Raw genomic sequence first — 24,118 nt, 5'->3', positions numbered from 1 at the left:
TTTAAAACGACCTAAATGCATCCCTCTCCAGTTAAATTAATACAATTCTCATTAATTAAAACTTAATTAAGTAAGTGCACAGTGTAGCTGCCCTCGTCCCTGAGGTGAAATATAAATGATCCAGCTTCAGTCAGGAGGTTTAAACATGCAGAACAGCTGCAGAGTTGTTGGATCTTAACACCAGAACTGAAACAGACAGAACATCCAGAGACACTCAGAGAAACTGAACGACTACGAGATGAAAAACAACACAACATATATCAGAGATATGAGACACGCTGATGATGTTTACCTGAATCTTATTCTAATCTACATGTGACTTCAGTGACGGAGGCTTTGCAGCCATTTTGTCAGAAGTGTGTTCACGTCTGTGGTTGTTCAGTCGCCTGTGAGACGCGTGTCTGATCTGAGTTTAATGATCCGGTTTTATCTTTCTTTAAACTACAAAGTGTGAGATGACAGAAGCTGAACAGGAAGTGGGCGGGTCTGTAATCACATGTTACCTGCAGTATGTGATTACAGACTGTAATGATACATGTATGTGGTGGTGAAGCTCCGTCTGCTCCGTCATGTGGAGCTGATGTTCCTACAGCTGGAAGAAAAAACCTGCAGATCACGCATTATCTGATAATAAATGTGGATTTTAACGATGTATTTACTAAAGCTGATGACGATGCTCCGGGATAAACCATCAGTACGAGCAGCTGCAGGGAAACACACAGAGACATCTGAATTATTCAGGTCACAACAAATCACACAGCAGGATTTCAGTTCTACATGAAGCTCGGCTGTTCCTCGTCTGTATCAACTGGATTCTTACAGCTGCTGTCGCCTGTTGATGTGTTTCTGACAATAGATGTCACGTCAGCAGCTGTAAGTTCTAATCAGTCATTAATAAAGGATTATTAAACAGTCATCTGGTGTGCAGCTCTCATCCAGAAGGTCAACGACGATCTGTGAGGAAGGAAAAGACAAAACCGAAGATTCATAAATGAAAAAATCTCCAAATCACTCTTATTACAGCCTCAACTCACCTGTACAGCAAGCAAATGATCAATAAATCCACTCGTTACAACCTTCATAGGGCGACTCGTTAAAAAAGAGCTACTGGTTACATCATCTGACTTATTGATTAACCAAGTGGTTCATCTGCAGAAACTTCAATGTCCTAAAAATGAACATTGATGACATGATTATGGATTTTTCCAGCACAACAACAACACGATGTAACAAAGGTCCAGTTCAGCATGTCGACAGACCTGATAAACTCTCTGTTGTCACGCCTGAAGAAACAAACTGACCTTAAAGGACAGAAACACAGTTATACTGTTTATCTGTTTATATGTGGCGGACCCTGCCACCTGTCTAGCTTCACTGTTGTGGACCTGATCGTCCTCTGAGAGCAGCTGGTTGATTATTCTGTTTGAACTTCTTCTACTAAACTACAGACTGCTCCTTTAAAGATTCACTTCCTTTGTTTCATTGCATATCAAACTGAATATTCAAACTCAGAAACAAAGGGACAGTTGGTAGCTGATGTAATAATCAAACAACAATCGGCTGATGGGAACTTCAGTGAGCTGCTGCTGTGAAGTATCAGTGTGACTCTGAGGAACAATTATATTAAGATGAGGCTGTTTGTGAACATGTGAGCAGCTGAGAGGGAACAAAGAGGCACAAAGTAAGCTAGCAGCACGTTAGCTCAACAAATGAGTCCAGTGCAGTCCAGGAGTCCGTGTGAGGCTCGGTGGGTCGGTACCAGTGTAGCTACCTGAGGCCCGCTGCTCGGCCGGGTCCGGGTCAGGTGTCTCGGTTCTGACTCTCTCTGGACTCGTGAGATTTTCTCAAAACCAAAATGGCGCGTCTAACTGCAGGAGCGCGAGCGTGCACGGAGCGCGCGGGCCAAGACATGTGGGCGGGGAAATGTCGCTGCGCCTCTACTCGGGTCGCTCCGGTAGCCTCCGAAGGGGCCGAACACGCGCGGTGAGCCGAGGCGGAGAGCAGCAGCAGCCGCAGGAACCGAGTCCAGCAGCCGCCGGAGCGACAGAGACACCCGGGCCGATTTTTACCCAGTTTTCCGCCGGGGAGACAGGGCAGGGGGGTGGGCTGGGGGCTCGGGTACAGAAGAATGAGAGAGCCCTCCCATACGAGGGGGCGAAAACATGAACGGGGCCGTGTACATTTCGTTTTTCCAGGGCCAGCTGGAGTCCGTGCTGGAGCAAGTGGTTCAGCTCGCCGTCCAGGAAATAAGCAAGACGGTGGGCTCCAGCCTGAACACGCTGCTGCTGGAGACGGCCGTGAAGGAGCAAGAAAACCGCCGGCTCAGGCTCCAGCTACAGTCGCGGGAGACCCGGGGCCGAGCCAGCACCAACCCCGCGGACGGCGGAGGCTCCCCGGTGTCTGGTAAGAACAAGGCTGGCAGGGCGGCGGGGGACGAGCGGGCGGACAGCGGCAGAACAAAGCCCGAGCAGCGGCAGCAGCAGCTACACGCCCCCGGAGGGCAGGGCACCGAGCTGGGGCTGCTCACCGACACACGCCGCCTGGAGCAGCGAGGACGAGTCGTGGGTAGGCAGCCGTTATACAACACACACACACACACACACACACACACACACACACACACACACACACTCCTCCCTCCGTCTCTGCACGCTAACGCTGATTGCGTAACTCTGCAGGCCGTTTTCAGGGTTTATGAGTAAACGAGCTGCAGAGAGAAAGTGAGGCCTGCAGGTGAGACAGGCAGATTCACGAGCTGCTGACATGTTGAGCAGCACAAAGAAGCTTCAGTGTGTCGTCATGCAGCCTCCTGTGTGTCAGGACGACTTTAACTGCACCAGAATGAAGGTGAAACACGTAGTGGAGATTATAATGGATGGCAAAGGCCTCCTGCTCCATAAATACCACATGTGGCTGTCATGTCGGATCACATGCGTGTACTTTGACAGAACAGGTTCATGAGAAGTGGCTGGTTGAGCAACACGGGCGCAAACACAAAGACACTGCGGAGGTAAAAATACAGAGAAAGACGACGCCTCCAATCCTGAAGCTGGTGCATCTTAAAACCAGATTTACAGCTTTCTGTGACATGTCCTCTGTAGGACTGAGGGGCGGAGGTGGTGGTGGGGGGGGGGGGGACCAGGACAAAGAAGCAACAGACTGGAGGAGAGGACGGGACTGTAGACCCACATCGTGGCAGACCCATAATCACTGTTTCACTGGAGAAGAAAAGAGTGGAGGCGCGAAGGGAAGGCAGGACAAAGATGAAGCATGGGCGGCGATTTCTCACATTCAGACGGAGTCTTTCACTGTTGTTACGGCTGTCGAGTCAGATTTACTGTCAGCAGATGATTTGCGCTGCCAGTTCAACCAGAAAACACCAGAAAAGAGAAAAGTGCCTCCAGGACGGTTTACTGCTCATCCACGAGGTGAAGCGCTGGGCATCCGTCTGCAGGGAGTCCATTTTGTTTAGATGTTTGAATGAAGGAAGACGACAGGACACAAAGGTCAGCGGCAGGATTCAGACGAGTGGCGGCTCAGTCGGATATCGCTGACAAGTTTGTGATATTACAGCCTCAGATCAGACACACGAGCTCCATCAGATACAGCCGACGATCAGCGAGAGTTTAAATCAGGACGGAGCTGAGCAGACGATCCGTCCTGGTGCTGCAGCTACAGGTCATTCTACATATTAATTAATTAATCAGCGTGACGTCTTCACCGGTCCAAACCCAGCGACTCTTCATTTACTGTCAGAACTGATGAAGAAGAACAAACATCGTCACGTTAAGACTCTTTGACCATGTTTGATGTTTCTCTTGAAGAATGACTGAAGCGTTTCTTTTGATCAGCTACTCCTCGCTGATCGTGTCGATGCATTTTGGTCCCAATCAGGTCTTTTTACCCCGATCCGATCCGAGTCCTTTAATATTCAGTATCTGCTGATACCGAGTTCTGATCCGATACTCATATTGTCCTGGATAATACAGCTGCATTAATAAACAACCTGCATCCAAGCTGTTCCTTAATAGGTTTCTATGTTGTTGAAACAAAGTCTATACTTTCATACGGCTCTGTCTTATTCTACATATGCTGTTCCAACACTGTCCTCCACCTTCCTGGTGTTAGCAGGTGAGTGTGTGACGCTGCACTGTGACAGCAGACCCTCGTTACAGCAGCTGAAGTGTGAGAGACGCAGCCCACGCTTGGTGCCTCTGTATCATCCACTGCGTTAACATATTCCTTATGATGTCACGTAAAATGACGCGGACGCGTTGCTCGTCTATTTCGCAGCGTTCAGCATCTCCTCGACTGTCTGTTTTACATGCTCTGCTGTATGAGACCCAACTAGTGCTCATACGGCACGCTGTAACTCCAGACTGGAGTCAGTGTGATGTAATGCTGAGATGGTGGGACACACCGGGGATTCAACAACTCCAGGAGAGGAAGAGAACCCTGCTCCTGTACCGCGGAGATGAGCTGGTTATCCAGAGAGATGAACTTAATGACCTGCTCTGTGATATGTTATCGTAACAAATGTGTCGTATTATTGCAGCTCGTTTGTTTCCCCTCATGAAACAGTCGTACTGCAGATGTTACATGTCGCAGCTGGACTGCTTCTGATTTCTACTCTGTTATTTCCACTCTGCAGACATTTGATCCTCAGGTCTGCAGAGTGACGTTACGTGAGTGTCTGCCACAAACTGCTCTGACGTAAAAAAAGAACAAATCGGCTTCAAAATTACTGATCCTCAATCAGTGGAAAACGCCCATATCGGCCCAATTTTAGTCATATTGAAGTCTGATTGTAACGATCAATATTAAACCACACCTTAATCAATATGTTGTAAGAAACTCTTTGTGATGTCGTAATACGTCTTACCTTTGAAATGAAACTTAAAACTTGGATCATTATGTTTTAAACCAGGACCGAGCGGAGCAGACTGCAGATACTGTCATCTCACAGTTAAATTAAAAATGCTCATCAGATGTCCAACAAAGAACTCAAACCAACAGACTGAAACACTTTTTTTAAAAACTGAGTGAAACGTTTAAATCTCTGAACACGTGCTGATGCTGAATAATGAAGGCCTGAACCAACATGGCCGCCTCTCTGTTCACTGTACAAGCTGCTGTAAACAGACAGAAACAAGATGGACGCTGATCGCCATGACAACACCACGTGAGCGTCTTTCTTTGTGTCGCGAGTCAAAGACAGACGGACGCTCTCTGGTTTTGTCGCGTGATCGTCTGCAACGTGACGTAAAAGTAAGAAGGGCTGCAACTGGTGATTGATGTCATTATTGATTAATCTGCTCTTAGTTCAGTTATTGATTGATGTGTTCATGTGTCTGGTTAATCTGTTGTTGTTCTTGGTTTGACGACACCAGTAGTCCCATCAGCGGCTGTACTGGTGCTGATGGCTGGGTGATCAATTAGCTCTGTAGCTTTGACATGAGTTTTCTATGGAAGCCCCAAACAGTCAAAGTTCAAACATATGACTTAGATTTTAATACAATATCTAAACAATATAAACAATACTTGTTATTTATGTCATAACAAGATTATTTCCCCGTGTGACATCAATAATAAACACCTGATCTCGAGTAAACAAATGCAGTGAAACTCGTCGTCTCTGGAAAACAGACGATATGTTTGACTCTTGACCGCTGAGGGCTTCCGTAGTTTACAATGCAAGTGTGCAACTGTGTGTCGCGTCATGAACCCACATTCCTGTAAATACACGAGAGGAAACCAACAGAGTTACAAGTTCAGAAATATCAATATGATTAGACGACAAAGCAGTACACAAATCATCCACAACATTATAAATACATTATTGATTAATCAGGTAATTTTGTGGTTCTAAGATATCAGTATGAGGAATAATGGCGTCAGAAAACCACCAACAAAGAGCTTCACTGATGGTGATATCAAACAGGAAGCAGCCGGTGTTGAGCTGTAGCTGGCTGTCAATGATTCATTGATTGTGAAAATAGTTTTATTTCCTGCTGATCATCGAGTCAGTTAATGGAGCCGACAGATGTTTGATAGGAACAGTGATGTGAGCAGAATCAGATCACCATGAGACGCGTGTGAAAGCTGATCCGCTGACATTAATCCATGAGAGCAGGACTGATGATGTCAGAGGCCGCTGTGTGTTTGTTTGGGTGTTTCACTTCTGCAGCACGCACACGCACACACACAAACATCACATCTCCACATGCAGAGACACGTGAGAAACAAGGCCGCCGCACTCTCTCGCATGCATGCACACATTTGCGCACTCGAACGCAAACACACATCTGACACGCAAATCTTCCTCGCCCATCCTCCCCCTCTGGAAATCCAGGCCACAGACATGACACGCAATGATCAGAGAAGATCTCAGGACAGACGTGACATCACAGCGGAGACGGCCAATCACATCCCGACCTGAGCAGGATTTTATTCTGCACATAAAAACAAAATATCCGACCGTGACCTGAAATCAAACAGACGAGGCGGTTTTATTTATACGGCGTGATTCTCGGCTTTATAAAGACGGTCGACAGAAGAGACGCACACGAGTCAGATAATGAAGTAACACAATTCAGGAGTTACAGTTTAGTGCGAGAAAGTCCCAGATTTAATGTGATAACAGTGTCGAGCAGTGAAGCAGAGCGGACGTCTTAAATATCAAGCGAGAGGAGGCAGAATGTTCTGTCCAACACTGAGCTGCAGAATACTTTATGATTTTGTAATGAAATGAAACATAATGAACTGTGAGCTACTTTACTTCAGGTTGTGTGAACCAGTGAGGGCTGAGCAATCTGAACGCTTCATAACGGAGCAGCTGATCACAACAGAACCATTCAGAACTTCATAAACAAACTGCTGTATTTGGTGGTCTGTGATGGTCTGACTCAGGACTGACCTGAGACCTGTGAACACAGCGTTTGTTAGAACTGTCAGAAGAAGATAGAAGTCCTTAAATTCTGAAGATATTCTTCAGGTGATTAAGTTAAAACCGAGGTCCGGTCCAGGACCACATCGAGATCTCTGGACTGAAGCTGAGATCCAACTTTAAATCTTTGGCTCCAAAAACAATTCTTCAGTGTTGTCTCAGTTTTTCTTTGGTGTTGTTGAAATGATTAGCTCTCCTCAGCCTCTGGAGGAAACACACAATTAGAATAAAACCATTAACGAGCTGAAGAGTTTGGCTCTAATTGGAAATGATTGCCTTTGTTCTGATGATCAATCACAATGCATCGTCCAACACGCTCACGTCTCAGCCGGCTCTGAAGGGAGAACCGGGCCGGCCCGGCAGGAGCTCTTACTGGGTGAACTGATTGATTTGTGTTTGGGTCGCAGTCACCCGCTGAGATCGTTAAACACATCTGTGTGTCGGCGGACATGTTGGTTCAGTTTCCTTTTCAGAGATCCTTTATTGAAGAGGGTTCACTCTGGACACATTACAGAAACTGAACTTCTTGAACTTCAATTAAAACTATCAATTAAATGAGTTTTTCATTTGATGTTGAACTGAAGAGGTTCCAGAATGGAACCCTGTGGAGCTCCACTTCATTTTTTAGGCTCAGATACAAAAACAGATCAACATGGAGTCCTTCAGTTTGTCCAGTCGTCAGTTTCATGTTGTGGTCTGAGATGAATGATGCTGTGACATCTAATCATACTGACACTGGAGCTTCTTCACTCTGTTCGAGTGGAAGTCAAGACTCTTACAAGAGTCCTTACTAGAAAACATTCAAACGAGCGTTAAAGGCCAGAGACGTTCGAAGTTTGAAGAGTTGAGTTTTCTCTTCAGCCTCTCGCTGGTCGTCTGACGCCGTCCAGCAGCAGTGAAGTTAATCTTTTCTTAATCTGTTGTTGGGAGGTTTGTTGCTCGTTGTGTCTCCAGCAGCTGTCCACAGTCAGTTCTCTGGCTGTCACTTGTCCTCCCTCTTTCCCAGGGAGGTGATTTATTCTTGATCTTTGCACCACGAGAGCTCCAGAGGCGACTGCTGCCTGCTGATTTATGTCCCGACCGGCAGAACTCCAGTTTCTGAGCAGACTTGTTGAAGCTAATTAGCTGTGAGTTAGCATTCTGTTGTCGTCCACCATTTTGAGTCAGTCTGTTTACTTCCACACTCACTTCTGACGGCTGGAGTTTGATTTCAAACACTGACGCAGTGATACGTAGTAACCCCGTGATGAAGGAGCTGCTGCTGTCAGCGTCACCATGTAAACAGAGCGTGCAGCAAAGCGTGTAATAAAAGCAGAGAGCAGGACCAACAGACAGCGAGATAATGAGGCCGCGGCCTCGACACGCTCGGGTCAAAGGTCGCCTGCTTTGTGAGAGTGTTCGCAGAGAGGAAACTAGGCTACGCTTTCACTGCCACGTCTGCTCGCTGTGCACAAACAAAGGATGGAGAGCAGCAGGAGGACGAGGACACGCAGCGCTGAGGTGGATTCTGTTTGTTTAAGTTATTAAATGAACGCCCGGACAGATCTGAGACAGAGGGAGACCCCCCCCCCCCCCCCCCCCCCCCCAGAGACCTGCAGGAGTCCAACCACCTCCAATCAAAACTGAAACCAGAATCTAATGTAATTATCACGTGTTGATCTCGTTACACGGCGCGGCGGCGGTGGAGGAAGTGCAGGTCAGGACAGGTGAGGATCCTCACCGCCTCGTCACTCCATCACGACTCAGCCGCCAACGATTCAGAACCAAAACGGATCTCGATGAATCTCAGTGTGTCGTTACGTCATCGTTACGTCATCATCGCTCAAAGTCCCGTTTATTCATAAAGTCCTCTCAGTAATCAGACTACAGCCGTCTACTGATTAGAAACTGAACCGTTACTCAACTAGTGCTGTTAGTGACTGTCGTCAGGCAGATTTCAGGATTAGAACCACTGAAACATTTAAGTTCTGACCAGAAGTCGACCGATCATCAGGGTCCAGATTCATGTTTCTGTTCATCAGCAGTGATTTAAAAATGTGCTGCTGATCTACTGGTTGATTGATTGAATATCAGTGTCCAGTTCCATGATTTCTAATAACCGTATTGGCCCAAACATGTGACAGTGTTCTGAAACAAACGATTCTGATGCGTGTTCAGAAAGAAGAGAAGAAGTGTGAATGTGTCGGACAGTAAACTACACAATATCTCCGCTCAGGCTTCACTCACATCACGCTCCTCCGTCTGTGTGTAAATGTAAAACAATGCCAACGTTTTTTGGGAGTAAAAATCTTCATTTGTAAAGTAACTGAAGCTGTTAGAGAAATGTAATGGAGTACTTTATAGATAGTTACTTAAATCGCCTCATCGATTAATGATTTCAGCTCAACTCACAAACTGTTTCATTTATAACAAAACTTCATAAATTCTTCATGAGTTGTGTGACTGACTCCTCCCACTGCCCCCCCCCCCCATGTGACCATATGGACACGCCTGAGAACATGTGTTCGTATGTTCATATGGACATGTGTTCGTATGTTCGTATGGACATGTGTTTGTATGTTTGTATGTTCATGTGGAGTCTGACCCTGAATCCTCGGAGCAGTCAGAGACCTCGACCTGCGTTGACTTCACCTCACTGAGAACAGAAAACATTTCATTAAGTTACGTCTCAACACGAGCAGCCGAAATAATGTTAAACTGCAAAAACTATAAATTAAACCCATTAACAGGCTGGGTGGCCTGATTATGTATGATAATTATATTTGATGAGACTGAAATGTGAAGTGAAAAGTAGTTTTTGGAGACTTGAAGGTGAAAGTTTGAGCGTTTCTGTCACGTTGAGCCGACACGAATAAATGTAATAAATTAAATCTGGTTAAAACAAGTTGATGCAATTTATCAGCTATTACTCATTAAAGTAATCCACATGTAATGCATTACTTTTATGTGTGATACTCGAGTTATCGGATGTATCCACATTGACTCCACATGATGGAAACACTTTGCATGAAAGGATCAACTTACCGTACAATTTCAGTGTTTGGGGAAATTGTTTTGAGTTGATTGATTGGTTGATTGGTCTCAGGGCGTCAGAGATCCAGCATCAGTCCGCCTGAAGCTTCAGACTTTAATGATCAGCACGCGACGCTCATTGTTCGTCTGATCTGCAGCACAGAGACCGACTGCTGCCGCCAACGACGGCCATTTTACCAGAGCTGGTGTTTGTTGCCCCGAGCGTCAAATGGAGCGTTAGAGACACACACACACACACACACACACACACACACACACACACACACACACACCTCAGAGAAAATGTGGAGAAATCAAAGTTGACAGCTGATCTGAGAGCAGCTGGTAATGACATCATCGTTTCATTCAGAAAACGATGATGTCAGAGTTTACTGCCAAATGATCCAGAGTCCAACGTCTTTAAATGTCTTGTTTTTCTTTTTAAAACTCAGACATTTTATTTAATTACATGTAATTATGTGAGAACAGGAAAGCTTCACACTCAGCAGTTTTATCTGTTGATCGTCTGAATCGTCTCGAACTTGTTCACACGTGTCGTCTGAACATTAATGTTTACTGGAGAAATATAATATCTTTGTTGTGATGTCGTATCACACTCAGAGCTGAAACCAGCAGTCAGTGACATCTACAGAAAATACATTTAGGCATTTTAATTTTTGATGAATCGTTGAAGGTAAATTTCTCTACAAGATATCAAACTTTTAATTTTTCTCAGTTTGATATCAGATGAATGAGATAAATACTCAGACTTTACAATAATTGTGTTTCTGACTGTCGAACAAAACAAGATGAAGACAGAAGAAACATGTCACAAATCATTAAAAAGGATTAATTGAGGTAATAATCTGCAGAATAATCTCCATCATTAATCGTCAGTTTTTGTTTCTTTGGTCCTTGTTTGTCAAACACTTCAACACTAAATGTTTTTAGATACAGAATCACATTTTGACTTCATGGTCTCGTAAAATGTTCATTTAGGAGCAAAATTTATATTCTGAGTTTTCTAAACCAGCTACAGTCGGTCACGCTAACAGTGAGAGCGTCTTCAATAAAAGAAGGAAAAGAAAGAATGGAAGATGTTTTCCTTTTCTTCAGTGAACCGACACCATCTTGTTCTCGGAGGACTTCAGTGTCGCCTGTCAGCAGCTGACGCTCGTACAGACTCCACACGTCTGCACAGAAACAGAACAAACGTCCTCTCTGTCTCTGTTATCGTCTCTGATCTGAGGCCATTAATCACAGCCGAGCTGATCTGAGAACAGATCACACGACAGGCTGGAATTCCCCTTTAACAAGCCTCATTAAGAACTTAATGGTCATTAACGAGGAAACGCAGAGTCTGTGTCCTCTGATATATATAGTCTTTACTACATGTTCGTGAGTCGACTCTGTACATTTTGTTATCGAGTGCTCAATTAAAATCATAAACAGGCCGTGGACGAAATAACAGGAACATCAATAAAACACAACATCTGATCCTGATGTGAGTTTAGTGATGAAACATCTGGATCACTGATGTTCCTTCAAACTCCCGTCATCAGCTCCGACAGGACTGAGTCACACATGAGAGGATTTTACTGCTCCGCGTGTCTTTAACACCAACAAACACGTTTCTTAACTGAACAGCGGTGTCACGGTTTGTGCAGCGTGACACTGCACACGGAAACAAACATGTCACGGCAGTGATTAGCATTGGAGACATTAACGTTAGCTAGCTTGAGTTAGCAGTGCTAGTGGTAGCATTGCTAAACTTCAACAAAAAAGGAAAACTATAAATGAGCGAGACAGAATTTAAAGGTTTTAAAGACAGAATCATGCTAACACATGCAGGCTGTTGATTAGCATCATGGAGAGACCAGAAAATGGCGTGATTGTGATTTCTGTTGTCATGCGTGTTGAAGATGTGGCTGCAGTTTTTGTTCCTACCAGCTCGGCAGGACGAGGACAGGTCAGCTCGTTCAGGTGGGGCAGAGATCCAAACTGTCCCAGGAGAACCGGACCTGTGTTGAACTGCTGTTCTCAACAAATATAATCAATATTCAAAAGTTGACTCAAAATTACAAGCTGTCCCTTTAATGCTGACAGAGCTCAGGGTTTAATAAAAAGGAAATCAGTTACATGACTCTCAGCTCACAGTGAAATAATTAGCATTAGCATTATTCAACGCTACATCAGCCCCACACTGAAAATAACAGCCAACAGACACAGTTCAAGCAGAAACATGAAGCTGCAGAATAAAATGTGTTAATATGGCAGAACAATGAATCACAACATGACTTGGTGCAATAACCAAATCACAGGAAATACTTTTATTAAAAAGTTAAATGTGTCACAAAACTGTTTTAATGACAAGTTGTAGAGCTGCAGAGACGCACTGGACCAGTTTGTTCCCTAGATGTCATGAAACATGTGATGGAGCTCTGGTGGAGCTGTGATGGAGGTGTGGTGGAGCTGTGATGGAGATGTGGTGGAGATGTGTTGGAGCTGTGATGGAGCTGTGGTGGAGCTGTGGTGGAGCTGTGATGGAGCTGTGGTGGAGCTGTGATGGAGCTGTGGTGGAGCTGTGGTAGAGCTGTGATGGAGCTGTGATGGAGCTGTGGTGGAGCTGTGATGGAGCTGTGATGGAGCTGTGATGGAGCTGTGGTGGAGGTGTGGTGGAGCTGTGATGGAGATGTGGTGGAGCTGTTATGATGATGTGATGGAGGTGTGGTGGAGCTGTGATGGAGCTGTGGTGGAGGTGTGGTGGAGCTGTGGTGGAGGTGTGGTGGAGCTGTGATGGAGGTGTGGTGGAGCTGTGATGGAGGTGTGGTGGAGCTGTGATGGAGCTGTGATGGAGGTGTGGTGGCGGTGTGGTGGAGCTGAAATCGAGGTGTGGTGGAGCTGTGATGGAGCTGTGGTGGAGCTGTGATGGAGCTGTGATGGAGGTGTGGTGGAGGTGTGGTGGAGGTGTGATGGAGCTGTGATGGAGGTGTGGTGGAGGTGTGGTGGAGGTGTGATGGAGTTGTGGTGGAGCTGTGATGGAGGTGTGGTGGAGCTGTGGTGGAGCTGTGGTGGAGCTGTGATGGAGCTGTGATGGAGCTGTGGTGGAGGTGTGGTGGAGCTGTGATGGAGCTGTGGTGGAGCTGTGATGGAGCTGTGGTGGAGGTGTGGTGGAGGTGTGGTGGAGCTGTGATGGAGGTGTGGTGGAGCTGTGATGGAGCTGTGGTGGAGCTGTGATGGAGCTGTGATGGAGGTGTGGTGGAGCTGTGATGGAGCTGTGGTGGAGCTGTGGTGGAGCTGTGGTGGAGCTGTGATGGAGCTGTGGTGGAGCTGTGATGGAGCTGTGATGGAGGTGTGGTGGAGGTGTGGTGGAGCTGTGATGGAGCTGTGGTGGAGCTGTGGTGGAGCTGTGGTGGAGCTGTGATGGAGGTGTGGTGGAGCTGTGGCTCAGCGCTGATCTTCCCTGCAGCAGCTGGACGTTGGTAACAGTATGTGATGGCGATGTTTCCGACACAGCAGGAGCAGCTGCAGGCCGACAGCGACGTCACTGTAAACTGAAGGTGTCTAATTATTTTCATGACTCACAGACCTGTGGTTACCATGACAACAGGCATGTCATCACTCAGTCAGCTGACTCTGAAGCTCTTCTTCACTGCAAACGAGTTAATGAGTCACAGTTAGTTTGTTAAGATGTAAAATCACAAGCAACACCAGTCAGGGTTAAATTATTAACTGATGTCTCTTTACATCAACGCTGCAGTGTGGTTAAAATGGTTTTAAGCATCTTTGAGTAGTTTGAGAAGTGCTAAATAAGTTAAATGTATTGTTATAAATAAAAATCATATTGGGATCATTTGATGGATATTATGGTCTTGATATGATAAATGATCTGGTTTCAATCATCACTCGACTCATAAAACCTCTAAAATCCTGATGATGCGACATGTTGTTGTGTTTTCTAACATCTGTCGGGCAGGATGTCCCTGCAGCTCTGCATCATAATGCTGTGTGTCACACACACACACACGCTCACACACACACACACACTCACACTCACACACACACACACTCTCACACACACGCTCACACACACACACACACACACACACACTCACACACACACACACACACACTCACACGCTCACACACACACACACACACACTCACACACACTCTCACACACACGCTCACACACACACACCTCACACACACACACACACACACACACTCACACACACACACACACACACACACAGTGAGTGTAACAGTTAGAGGCAGCAGATTGTTCATGAGATCAGATTAACGGTTTTTAACGGTTATTTATTTATTTTGAGCAGAAAGTGGGTCATCAGAGCGACTGCAGGTCACATGATTTATTGGGGGCGGGGCCTCAGTGATGTGGCTGAGTTATTGATCAAAAACCTGTTGAATTATTGTCGTTATCTAGGAGGTAAAAACATGTTTTTATTGAGATGATAACTCTTTAATTGACTTACTTGGCTGATGATGATGATGACGATGATGATGATGATGATGATGATGTCACGGTCTCTCTCCTCAGACCAGCTGAAGTCGGTCATGGAGCAGGTCCTGGACTTCGCGGTTCGCGAGCTGACGAAGATCGTTGAGGCGTCGTTTGACGACCTGCTGCTGGAGATCACCAAGATGGAGCGAGAGCAGCAGACGCTGGAGGAGAGGCTGGGGAAGAGCTCCGACAGAGGGGGAGGAGGAGGGGGAGGAGGGGGAGGAGAGAAGGGGAGAGCAGGAGCAGGAGGAGGAGGAGGAGCAGGGGGGCGGAGGAGAGGCTCAGAGAACGACTCGGTGTCACCCAGCGACTCTGAGGACGCCCGAGAGGAACCAGCCGAGGTCACCAAGCCCAAAGAGACGACGGAGAGAGACGGTGAGAGACGAGAGGAGACGTTTGTTTGTTTGTTTGTTTGTTTTCAATGTCCAAAATGAATTTATTTCTGAATCTCTTTTTATCTTGTTCCTTATTCCTCCCGCCGTCCTTCATTCACTTTCTGCCTCCTCTTCTCTCCTTTCTTTCACCTCCTTAATTCTCCTCCTCATCCTCCTTTCATGTCTCCTCCCTCACATCCTTCCTCCCCTCCTCCCCCCTCAGAGCCGGAGCGTCCCCCCGTCCTCTCGGTCTCTCAGGACTGGGTTCCCATCCTGGACAAGGTCTTTGGTCAGAAGTGGTGCAGTGACGTGTGGCAGATCAAAGAGCTCGATGGAGGAGGAGGTGGTGGGCGGAGCCTGGGTGAGGGCGGGGCTCAGCAGGTGCCACCTGTCTCCGCCCCCTCTCTGACTCTGGAGCCCTCCCCCTCCTCCCCCCAGCAGGACCCCCGCTGGACTCCTCTGGAGGACATGGAGGTGTTCTCTCCTGATGAGGAGGCTGCAGACAGTCAGAAGAACAACAGCAGACCGTCACCTGGACCCTCACCTGGACCCCCCCTCAGCCCCACAGGTGAGCCCCAGCACCCCCGACAGCTCACCTGCACTGCAGACGAATCAGCAGAGACACCTGAGAGAGAAACAACCAGAGAAAGTGTCGGATAAAAAAAATGGTGATTCTGAAAAATATTTATTCCAAATATGTTTATTTAAAAATTCAGATGAGTGAAGAAAATAAATCAGATAAATAAGAATAAAATACCACAAAACAATTAATTATAAACGGCATATTTATAAAATCATATAAGAACATATTGGTTTTTGAGCTGAAGATACAAAAATTAAATATAATGAATAAAACAGATATTTAAAACACAAACGTACCAGACGCTTCATGTTTCTGTAGATATTATTTATGTATATTTATATCATTTTAAGCCTGCAGGCTGCAGCATGACTACAAAATGATTATATTTCAAATAAATACATAAAGATTTATTTTAAAAACAGGCAACAGTAAAATGTGGAGAAGAATTCAGAACACAAGAAAATAAGATGAAATAAAATCTAAAAATGTTTAACAACAGAAAGTGATTAAAAATAAATGAATAACAACAATTTAAGAAAAAAGTCTTTTAACTCTTAAGAAATGCACACATCTAAATACTGTGTGTGTGTGTGTGTGTGTGTGTGTGTGTGTGTGTGTGTGTGTGTGTGTGTGTGATGTCACTGCCCTCTGGTGGACAGTTTGTTGAAACACTCTGTTACTGAGGACGAGTCTCAGTCTGTCCTCCAGGAGACGTTCAGGTGTACAAACAGACTCTGGTAAAAGTAGAAGTAGTGATCCAGCTTGTTTACTCCAGTAAAGTAATAGATTACAGGCTCTGACATGTACTCAGAGTATCAGAGTAAAAAGTCTCCCTCTGAAGGACATTTGTGGTCAAAGCTCACTGAAGCTCACGTCATATTAATAGAATTCAAAGACTATTAAAGTTAAAGGTAGAATCAGTAGGATTTGTCCCAGCTGTTCCTGAACGCACCACAAAGACAGTTGATTGTTGAGTCTCATTCCCAGGACGTCAAATAGACACATGTTGGGTTGGTAAAGCGTCCCGAGCAGCAACAAAGAGAGAAAATCAGAAACTCTCTGCAGATACGAGACACTAACACGCCTTTTCTCCACATTCCAGTCTCCCTCTCTGTCTGTTTACGCCTTCTTACGTCTTTTACGTCTTTGTCTCGTCTCGCTGCGTCTGCCGTGCGTGATGTGCTCTGATTGGTCCACATCAGTCTGCTGATGGTGGGAAATAACAAGAATCCAGAATTCACCTCAGATGCATCAAACTAAAGTAACGAGGCTGTTCTGAAGCTGTGAGGAGGAGAGAGAGGGTAAATAAATAATCTGATTACTGTGTTTCTGTCTCTCTGTCTTCAGGATCTTCGGGTCGTCGCTCTTCTGCCTCGATGCTTCATCGTCTCTTGACTCTTCCATCTCAGCTGCTCGAGGAGGACGAGGACGCCGCCGCAGCCGCCGCCAACGAAACGCTGGCCGCTCTGGCGACTGAAGGCGGCAGCGACCGCCAAGACGGCGTCCAGCTGCCTGGCCTGACCTGCCCGTCGCCCCTGACAACCAGGGAAGAGGAGGAAGAGGAAGAGGAAGAAGAGGAAGAGGAGGAGGACAAAGGGAGAAAGGTGAGGAGGAACAACATGTTGGACGTTTCTGCAGATTTGTTGTTTGATCATTAATGACAAAGCAAACGTGATGATTTTTAAAAGCTGTTATAAAAGTTTAAAATGATCAAACACCTTCACAGTGATGATGATGATGATGATGATGATGGTCGCCCGTCTGCTCTCTGAACATCTGTTTCCTGTGTGTTTCTGCAGAAGAAGAGGCGGAGGGTGTGGTCAGAGTGCGAGGAGTGCGGCCGCAGGTTCAGTCGGATGTCTCTCCTGAAGGCTCACCGTCAGACTCACATCGCAGAAAACGTTGCCGCCGACACGGCGTCACCCTCATCTCCACCCGGCAGCACCGCCTTGGTGCTGCGCTGCTCAGAGTGCGGCAAGAGGTTCTCCTCGGCGACCCGCCTCCACAGCCACGTCCGGACCCAGCACTGATCCCGACAGAGAGGGTCGCCTGGTCTCAACTGGAACACAGAAATGGGATCAATAGAAGCTGAACAAAATGAGACCAGAGGAGGATCCACAGACCAGAGACCGGATCAGAACCACAGACCAGAGACCGGATCAGAACCACAGACCAGAGACCGGATCAGAACCACAGACCTGAGACCCTGAGAGGGACACATCAGGATCTGAATCCAGGATCAAACAAACATCTGAAGAAACCGAGCGGCACTCAGACCGGAGCAGCCGGGAGGCAGACCGACTTTTACTCTGAAATACAACAGGAAGTGATCAGAATCTTTGATCTTTACTCTTTAAAATGACAGGAAGTTAAAGTTCACACGACTTGTTTTCAGTTCAGAGTTATAAAACTCATAATTGGATGTTTTCACTGATTAATGAAATGTTTCATTGATTACTGGTGAACTCACTCAGAACGAACTGAAAGTGATCGTTCGTCTTTATATAAATATCTGAATCGTTGTCGAGCAGCAGGTCAAATTAAATGTCTCATGATTAATTATAATTAAGATTTAATTTCAAATCTGATTTTTGAAACAAGAAGAAGGAAAATAAGTTAAACATCAAACTTCTTGATGACAGAGTGAATAAAAGGAACAGAAGAATAAAGTCGTTCTGCCGCTCGTCGTCTGGACGAAGCTCACGTGACATCACGTCTCCTCCCAGAACCAGCTGCAGTCCGGCTCTGACCCGGTCTGTTCTGGATCCACTTCCAGGTGGTCTTTTCAAAGTAAAACAGATCTCAACCGAAACGGAGCGACCCGAAGACCGCCTCCTCCACCAGCTCCGTGTCAGAGTGGCGGGGTCCGCCTGCAGCGATCCGACCAGCTGGTGGCTGACGAATAATAATTACTGATGTTTGTCATCACGTTCAGAAGACAGTTCATGTTTTCCATAAAAACTTCAAATTAAAAGATTTCAGGGGTTTTGAAATTAATTTTAACATCAGTGACTTGAAGCTGAATCTCAGTGGATCTGATGAGCGACTCTACTGGACCAGAATGAGACGAGCTCCTCTGAGTGGACCCGGAACAGGAAGTAAACACCTGAGACCGGCTGAAATCCCAGAATCTGATCCGAGGAGCAAAAGTGAACCCTGAAACAGAAGCACTTAACGAGGAGGCGTCCAATCAGACGAGACGAAGGGAAACAAAAATGTTGGAAAACTTCTTCCTCCTGCTGTACATCCACCTCCACTTCCTCTTCCTCTTCCTCTTCCTCTTCCTCTCCCTCTTCTTCCTCTTCTTCTTCTTCTGTAAAATATCTAGAATCCTCCCTGTTGACAGGAAACGAGCTCCAGCTGCTGCAGGTGACTTTCTGTCCCGGCAGGTGAATTTTTTTGCAATAAGCTCGTCGCCTCAGCAGTCGGACAGACGGAGCGTCGTTTCCTGTTTCCTGTTTCCTGTTTCCTGTTTCCTCCCCTCCTCCTCCTCCTCCTCCTCCTCCTGCTGGTGGTGATGATCGTGGTTTTAGTTTTCGTGGACGGTCACAGAGAAGTGACCTTTGATTTTTCTACCTGTTTGATTTTAAAGTGCTCTTTATAGTTTTTCTTCTCTTGTTTTTTAAACCGTCTTTTTGTCAGGTGCATTTTTTGCGTCATATTTTAGATTTTTGGACGATCTTTAAGGATTCTTGTGTCGCCACTCATTCAGAAAAACAGCCTGAAGAAGATAAAACTCCATCAGTGGCACCGATTGTTTGGACTTGTTGAATGTGAATCTCAGCCGTTTTTATCCTTTTTACGTTTGTTGTACAGTTTTTACTTTTCAGACAGAACTGATGATGAAGAAACGACAGAAAAGAGAAAGAAAGGCTTTTTAATCTGCAACGGTTTTCTCCTCTGCTTCCTTCTTTCTTTCCTCACATCCTCCCTCGTTTGTCAGTCCTGTTGGGTTCAGTAACCTCAGCTGACACACAGATTACCTCCCGACGAACAAACCAGATCCGAGCTAACCGCTGCAGATGTAGATCTGATCTGTACGGAGGCTCGTCACTGCCGACGGAGAAAAGATCTAAAGAGAAAAACACAAAAAGCAAAAAACAAACACGTTCTCTGCTGAAAAAAAAAATCTTTTTATTTTCTAGACGTAACAAACTTGTTTTCTTGACATGAATGAATCTGGAAGCTTTTTTCTGCCAGTTAAAGAAAGAACAGCTGAAATCTAAACACAGGTCAGAATTCAGCGACGCTAAAATGATCCTGAAGAAAAATGTTTCCCATGTTTGTTGATGTAAAAATGATAAATGTGCCGACAACATGAGACAGTTTGACTTCATCATGTGGCAGAAACGAGCTTCAGACTTCTAACAGACATAAACGAGATTTAATCTCAGAATTATGATAAATATCTACAGAACTGATGACTTCAGTTTGTCAACTGTCAAACACGAATATAAGAATCAGAATAATGTTTTAACTTTACGACCAACTGATGGTCTCGACTAAAACTTTCAAATCTTAAAACTAAAAAGATGAACCTGGTGCCGCAGCGTTCAGGCACGCTGGGAAATATCAGTTATATTCTGTTTCCTCTGAGCTGCAGGACCAATGCACGGCTGGGGAAACGTAGGTCCCTGAACGCCTCACGCTTCTTTTGTTGGTACCCAGAGCCCCGAGGTGACGCGTTCTACGGAAGCCTTCTCCTGCCAAAATGAATAATCTCGATTGATTGTAAAGCGTTATTGATAAACGTATCTCTCCTTCAAACACTCCATCACATGAAACAGATTAATGAAACCTTCACATTAATAAGTCTTTCTTTAGATGAGACGTTCGTGTTCAGACTGACGGTTCAGTTTGTTTGACATGTAACGATCTCGTTAATCGTCACGTGTGTTGAGAGACGTCGAGGCTTCGTTGGCCCGCTTCGTCGGTTCAGATCCAAACGGATGTTTTTGTGGTCCATCATGAGAAACGAAGGGAACCAACTCTTTTTCATTTCTGTAATTTGAGAGACCAATGAATGAAAACTGTTCATGTTCGGTTTATTTCTTATTTGAATCATTCCGACCTTTTCATCTGTTCGTGCTGGCGTGTGTTGGACTCTGGCTTCACCTGCTGCAGCGTCTGTACGACAGGATGAGACGGAGCAGAAGGATCAGATGACAGATCAATATATCAGTGATGTATCCTGATTACTTTCATATATGGATGTTGCTTCAGCATGAACAATCAGCTGTTTCCATTGTTTTTACGCTTTGTAAATGTGCAAACTGAACCTTTTTCTAGCGGACACTGATTCTGTTTTTACTTGTTTGAACAAAAGATTGAAGCAATATGAAGCCGGAGCTCTGCCGAGCCGCCGGAGCTCTGCCGAGCCGCCGGAGCTCTGCCGAGCCGCCGGAGCTCTGCCGAGCCGCCGGAGCTCTGCCGAGCTGCCGGAGCTCGATTCCTGTAGAAGGGCGGCGCTCGCAGCTCACGAGCAAACAAAAATATGAAAAACAAGATGATGTGAGACAAAAATCATCCCGCTGTTAAAACGTGAGAAACCGAGGCGGCGGTTTGGTTTTGGTGGATCGTTGACTCGAGTCCGTCGAGGAAAACAATACGTTAATTTGATGGATAACGATGATGAATAATTAATTAACTGTTTAATTTGCTGTCTTTGCCTCTGAACGCTGCTTTAATATCTAAAGCTTGCTGCTTCGCTAACATCTGAATCAACCAACCACTTTTCTGTAAAGGCCGAGCGACTTGGCCGAGTTTCTTCGTTGCACTTTCAGCCTCCACATGTTCACATACCTCATTTTTCTTGTGAAAACATTTCAAGTGTTTCATTGTTTCCTGTTTCCACACGAACCTCATTACCTCAGCAGTCGATATTTGACTTTGATGATGTGTTTTTTTATTGTTTTTTCTTTTTGAATGCGTCTCAGAGCCTGAAAAACCACAAAACTGCAAACGCACAAACTTCTCAGGTTTGCGGATGAAGTCCGTAAAGAAGATATGAATTTATAAATTAACAGAACATTTCGTCTGTCGGACTTCCAGAACCAGTTACAACAGGAGGCTTTGATGTATGGAAGCCCAGACGGGCCAAGATCAGAGAAAACTGAGAGAAAATGAAAATACTCAGCGAAGATAAAAGTGATGAGACGCCGAGTCAGAAACATTGTTTCATCTGACGCGCTTCGCTTTATTTTTCTGATCATGATAATTAATTTTCTGGGTCAGTCCTAAGCTTCCGTATCGATCCGTAAACATCTGGCAGACATTTCTGATCATTAAGTTAAAACATTAATTCAAAGTAACAAACATTTGAACTATATTTTCGTTGTTCAACATTTTCAGCATTGACAATTTTTCCAAAATCATAATCAATAACGATGATTTTTGTAGCACTTTTGAATGAAGTTATGAAGCACTTAAAGGGAAACGAACAACGAAACGAGAGTTATCCATAAACTCTGACGACCAGAACAAACATTTAAAGTTTAAAGGGATTAAAATGTGAAATACGCACAAAAGCTTTGATGTGAATCATGTTTCCAGATGTTCTGCTGCTGCCGACGGATTTTAATTCAAACCAAAAAACGCACAAAAACAAAATATAGTGGTTACATTCAACACTGCAGTTATGTGGTTTTTACAGGACGGCACTGTTTACACATTAGCTCACAGCTGCTGTCGGAGGGAAACCTCGTATCTCCGAGCACCTCCTGACAGCAGCCGCATCATGTGACCTGTTGACCAATCAGAGCTCCTCCTGCCTCGTGTTTACAAAGCCATAAAAGAGAGAGAAATGTTTCTGGTTGAAGATTTAAAAAAGGGAAAAATAAGTTAGTAGCTTAAAGTCGAGCGTGTTCGTGTGTTCAGACGCAGCACTTCTTTTAAACATTTTAAAAATCAACCATTAAATTCCACTTCATGTATCACAACATATCTACTGAAGCTAGCATGCTAACCAGCTAGCCCCAGCAGTCCAAGTCTCCTGTGCTGTCCCAGCTAACGGGACCACTAGCTGCACGGCTAACTGAGCTAACCAGTGGCCTCTTCTCACAGACTGCTCCTTTAAAAGTCCTGATATCACACTGTGAAAAATACTGTTACAAGTTAAAGTATCTAAAGTATCAGAGGAGTGCTGCATCATGTGCTACACTGATCTGTAATTATGACTTTAACATTGAGCTCATTTAACAGACGTATTTAATATTCGTTTTAACTTTTTAAAATCTGTTAAAGCTGAAAAGTATGAAGTAACTAAAGCTGTCAATGTAATGGAGTAAAGAAAGCACAATATTTAATGTGAAGTACGAGTAGATCAGCGGAGCGTCAAGTGTTTCATGTGATCAAAGCTATTTATCAATTATTATTATTATTATTATTGATTTCCACCTGATTCATTTCTCTCAGACGTTTTCTTCCAGGAGGAGTCTGCAGGTATTTGTTACATATCACACTTCAGATTACTTTAAAGCACTGAGACGCATTCAGCTGGCATCACGTGTACATATCACCTCGTCCTCACTGTGATTGTGTCTGGTGGCCGTTTTTCTGAAAAGTGGTTGAGTTGTTCCCGTGTGGAGAGAAGTTGTTCAGGTCAGCCTCGGCAGGTGTGAAGGAGCGAAACAAGGGACGCCACCCTGCAGGCGAGGCTAACGTGTTAGCATGTTAGCAGGAGGATCAGTTTAAATAATAATCCTGAAGGGTTCCAGGAAGAAACCCTGACGCTCGGTTTAAAGAAGTCGAGCTGGAGGATGTAAACCTCCGGCGGGGTTCCTCAGGGGACGATCCGAGGTCCTCCTACTGTTTGATGCAAACGTGGGAACGAGGGGATGAAAGGGACGTTTTAATGTTTTTAAGTTGTTTTACTTTTTGTCTGTGAGGACGCGACAGACGTGACGGACGTCTGACGTCCTGGAGGGTTTTTTAATGTTCGGTTGAATCTTTCTCCTGTAAAATCTCATGAACTGACTCTTCGTCTCAAAGTTCATCTCAGTGTTTGGATTTGATGCAATACTTTTGATAAAAATGTGCCCTTGTTTTGTAATTCAGCAGACTAATTAAAACCAAATCTTAAAGAGTTTCCTATTTAATAACGATACCAGTTTTAAAAAAGTGCTGCAGCTGAGTGACGGCGAGGGCGAGCGAGCGAGCGAGAGAGAGAGGACGCCACCCGACAGGAAATAGACAGAACAGATGAGAATGAGGTGAAACTGACCCAGAGTCTGTTTCACGGTGGTCGAGCTCGCTGCCTCGTGTTGATCACAGCAGCGCCGGCTGAATGTCAGTGACGCCACGTTACAGCTGTCCGCCATGATGATGATGATGATGTGACGATGAAGGCGATGGTGATGGTGTTTTGTTTTATATGTTGATGACCTGTTTTAGAGCCGGGTACTTTTTAGTGTTCAAATTCAAACAAAACCAATAAATGTTGAAACTACCAGCCGAGCCTGACGCCTCTCATTTCCTCTGCACGCCGCCAACAGGACCAGCCGCCATCTTGTTGTCATGTCAGAAACCGTTTCAGACAGTTGTGCTGTTTGTTTGTTACAGCTGCTGAAGGACGGGGAGGTAATCCTAAAAGTAACTAGTAACTACAGCTGTCAGACAAATGTAGTCGAGTAGAAAGTTCAATATTTACTTCTGTGGTGTCAAAGTGACTGAATCAGCTG

At 45.3% G+C, this 24,118-nt stretch overlaps 1 protein-coding gene across 1 annotated transcript; it reads left to right on the top strand.

Moving 5' to 3' along the window:
- The first annotated feature begins 1,959 nt into the window (after window positions 1–1,959).
- On the top strand, window positions 1,960–23,889 carry LOC115575996 (zinc finger X-linked protein ZXDB). Its single transcript, XM_030408453.1, has 5 exons — window positions 1,960–2,565; window positions 14,520–14,858; window positions 15,081–15,425; window positions 16,788–17,044; window positions 17,240–23,889. The coding sequence occupies exons 1-5, from the start codon at window positions 2,163–2,165 to the stop codon at window positions 17,468–17,470; spliced, it is 1,575 nt and encodes a 524-aa protein (XP_030264313.1). The 5' UTR covers window positions 1,960–2,162; the 3' UTR covers window positions 17,471–23,889.
- Window positions 23,890–24,118: the final 229 nt, after the last annotated feature.

The sequence above is a fragment of the Sparus aurata genome, chromosome 23 (assembly GCF_900880675.1).
Source record: "Sparus aurata chromosome 23, fSpaAur1.1, whole genome shotgun sequence".
NCBI classification, from domain to species: domain Eukaryota; kingdom Metazoa; phylum Chordata; class Actinopteri; order Spariformes; family Sparidae; genus Sparus; species Sparus aurata.
Note: the sequence above shows the minus strand (reverse complement) of the source record. Positions and strands in the feature narration are given on the sequence as shown.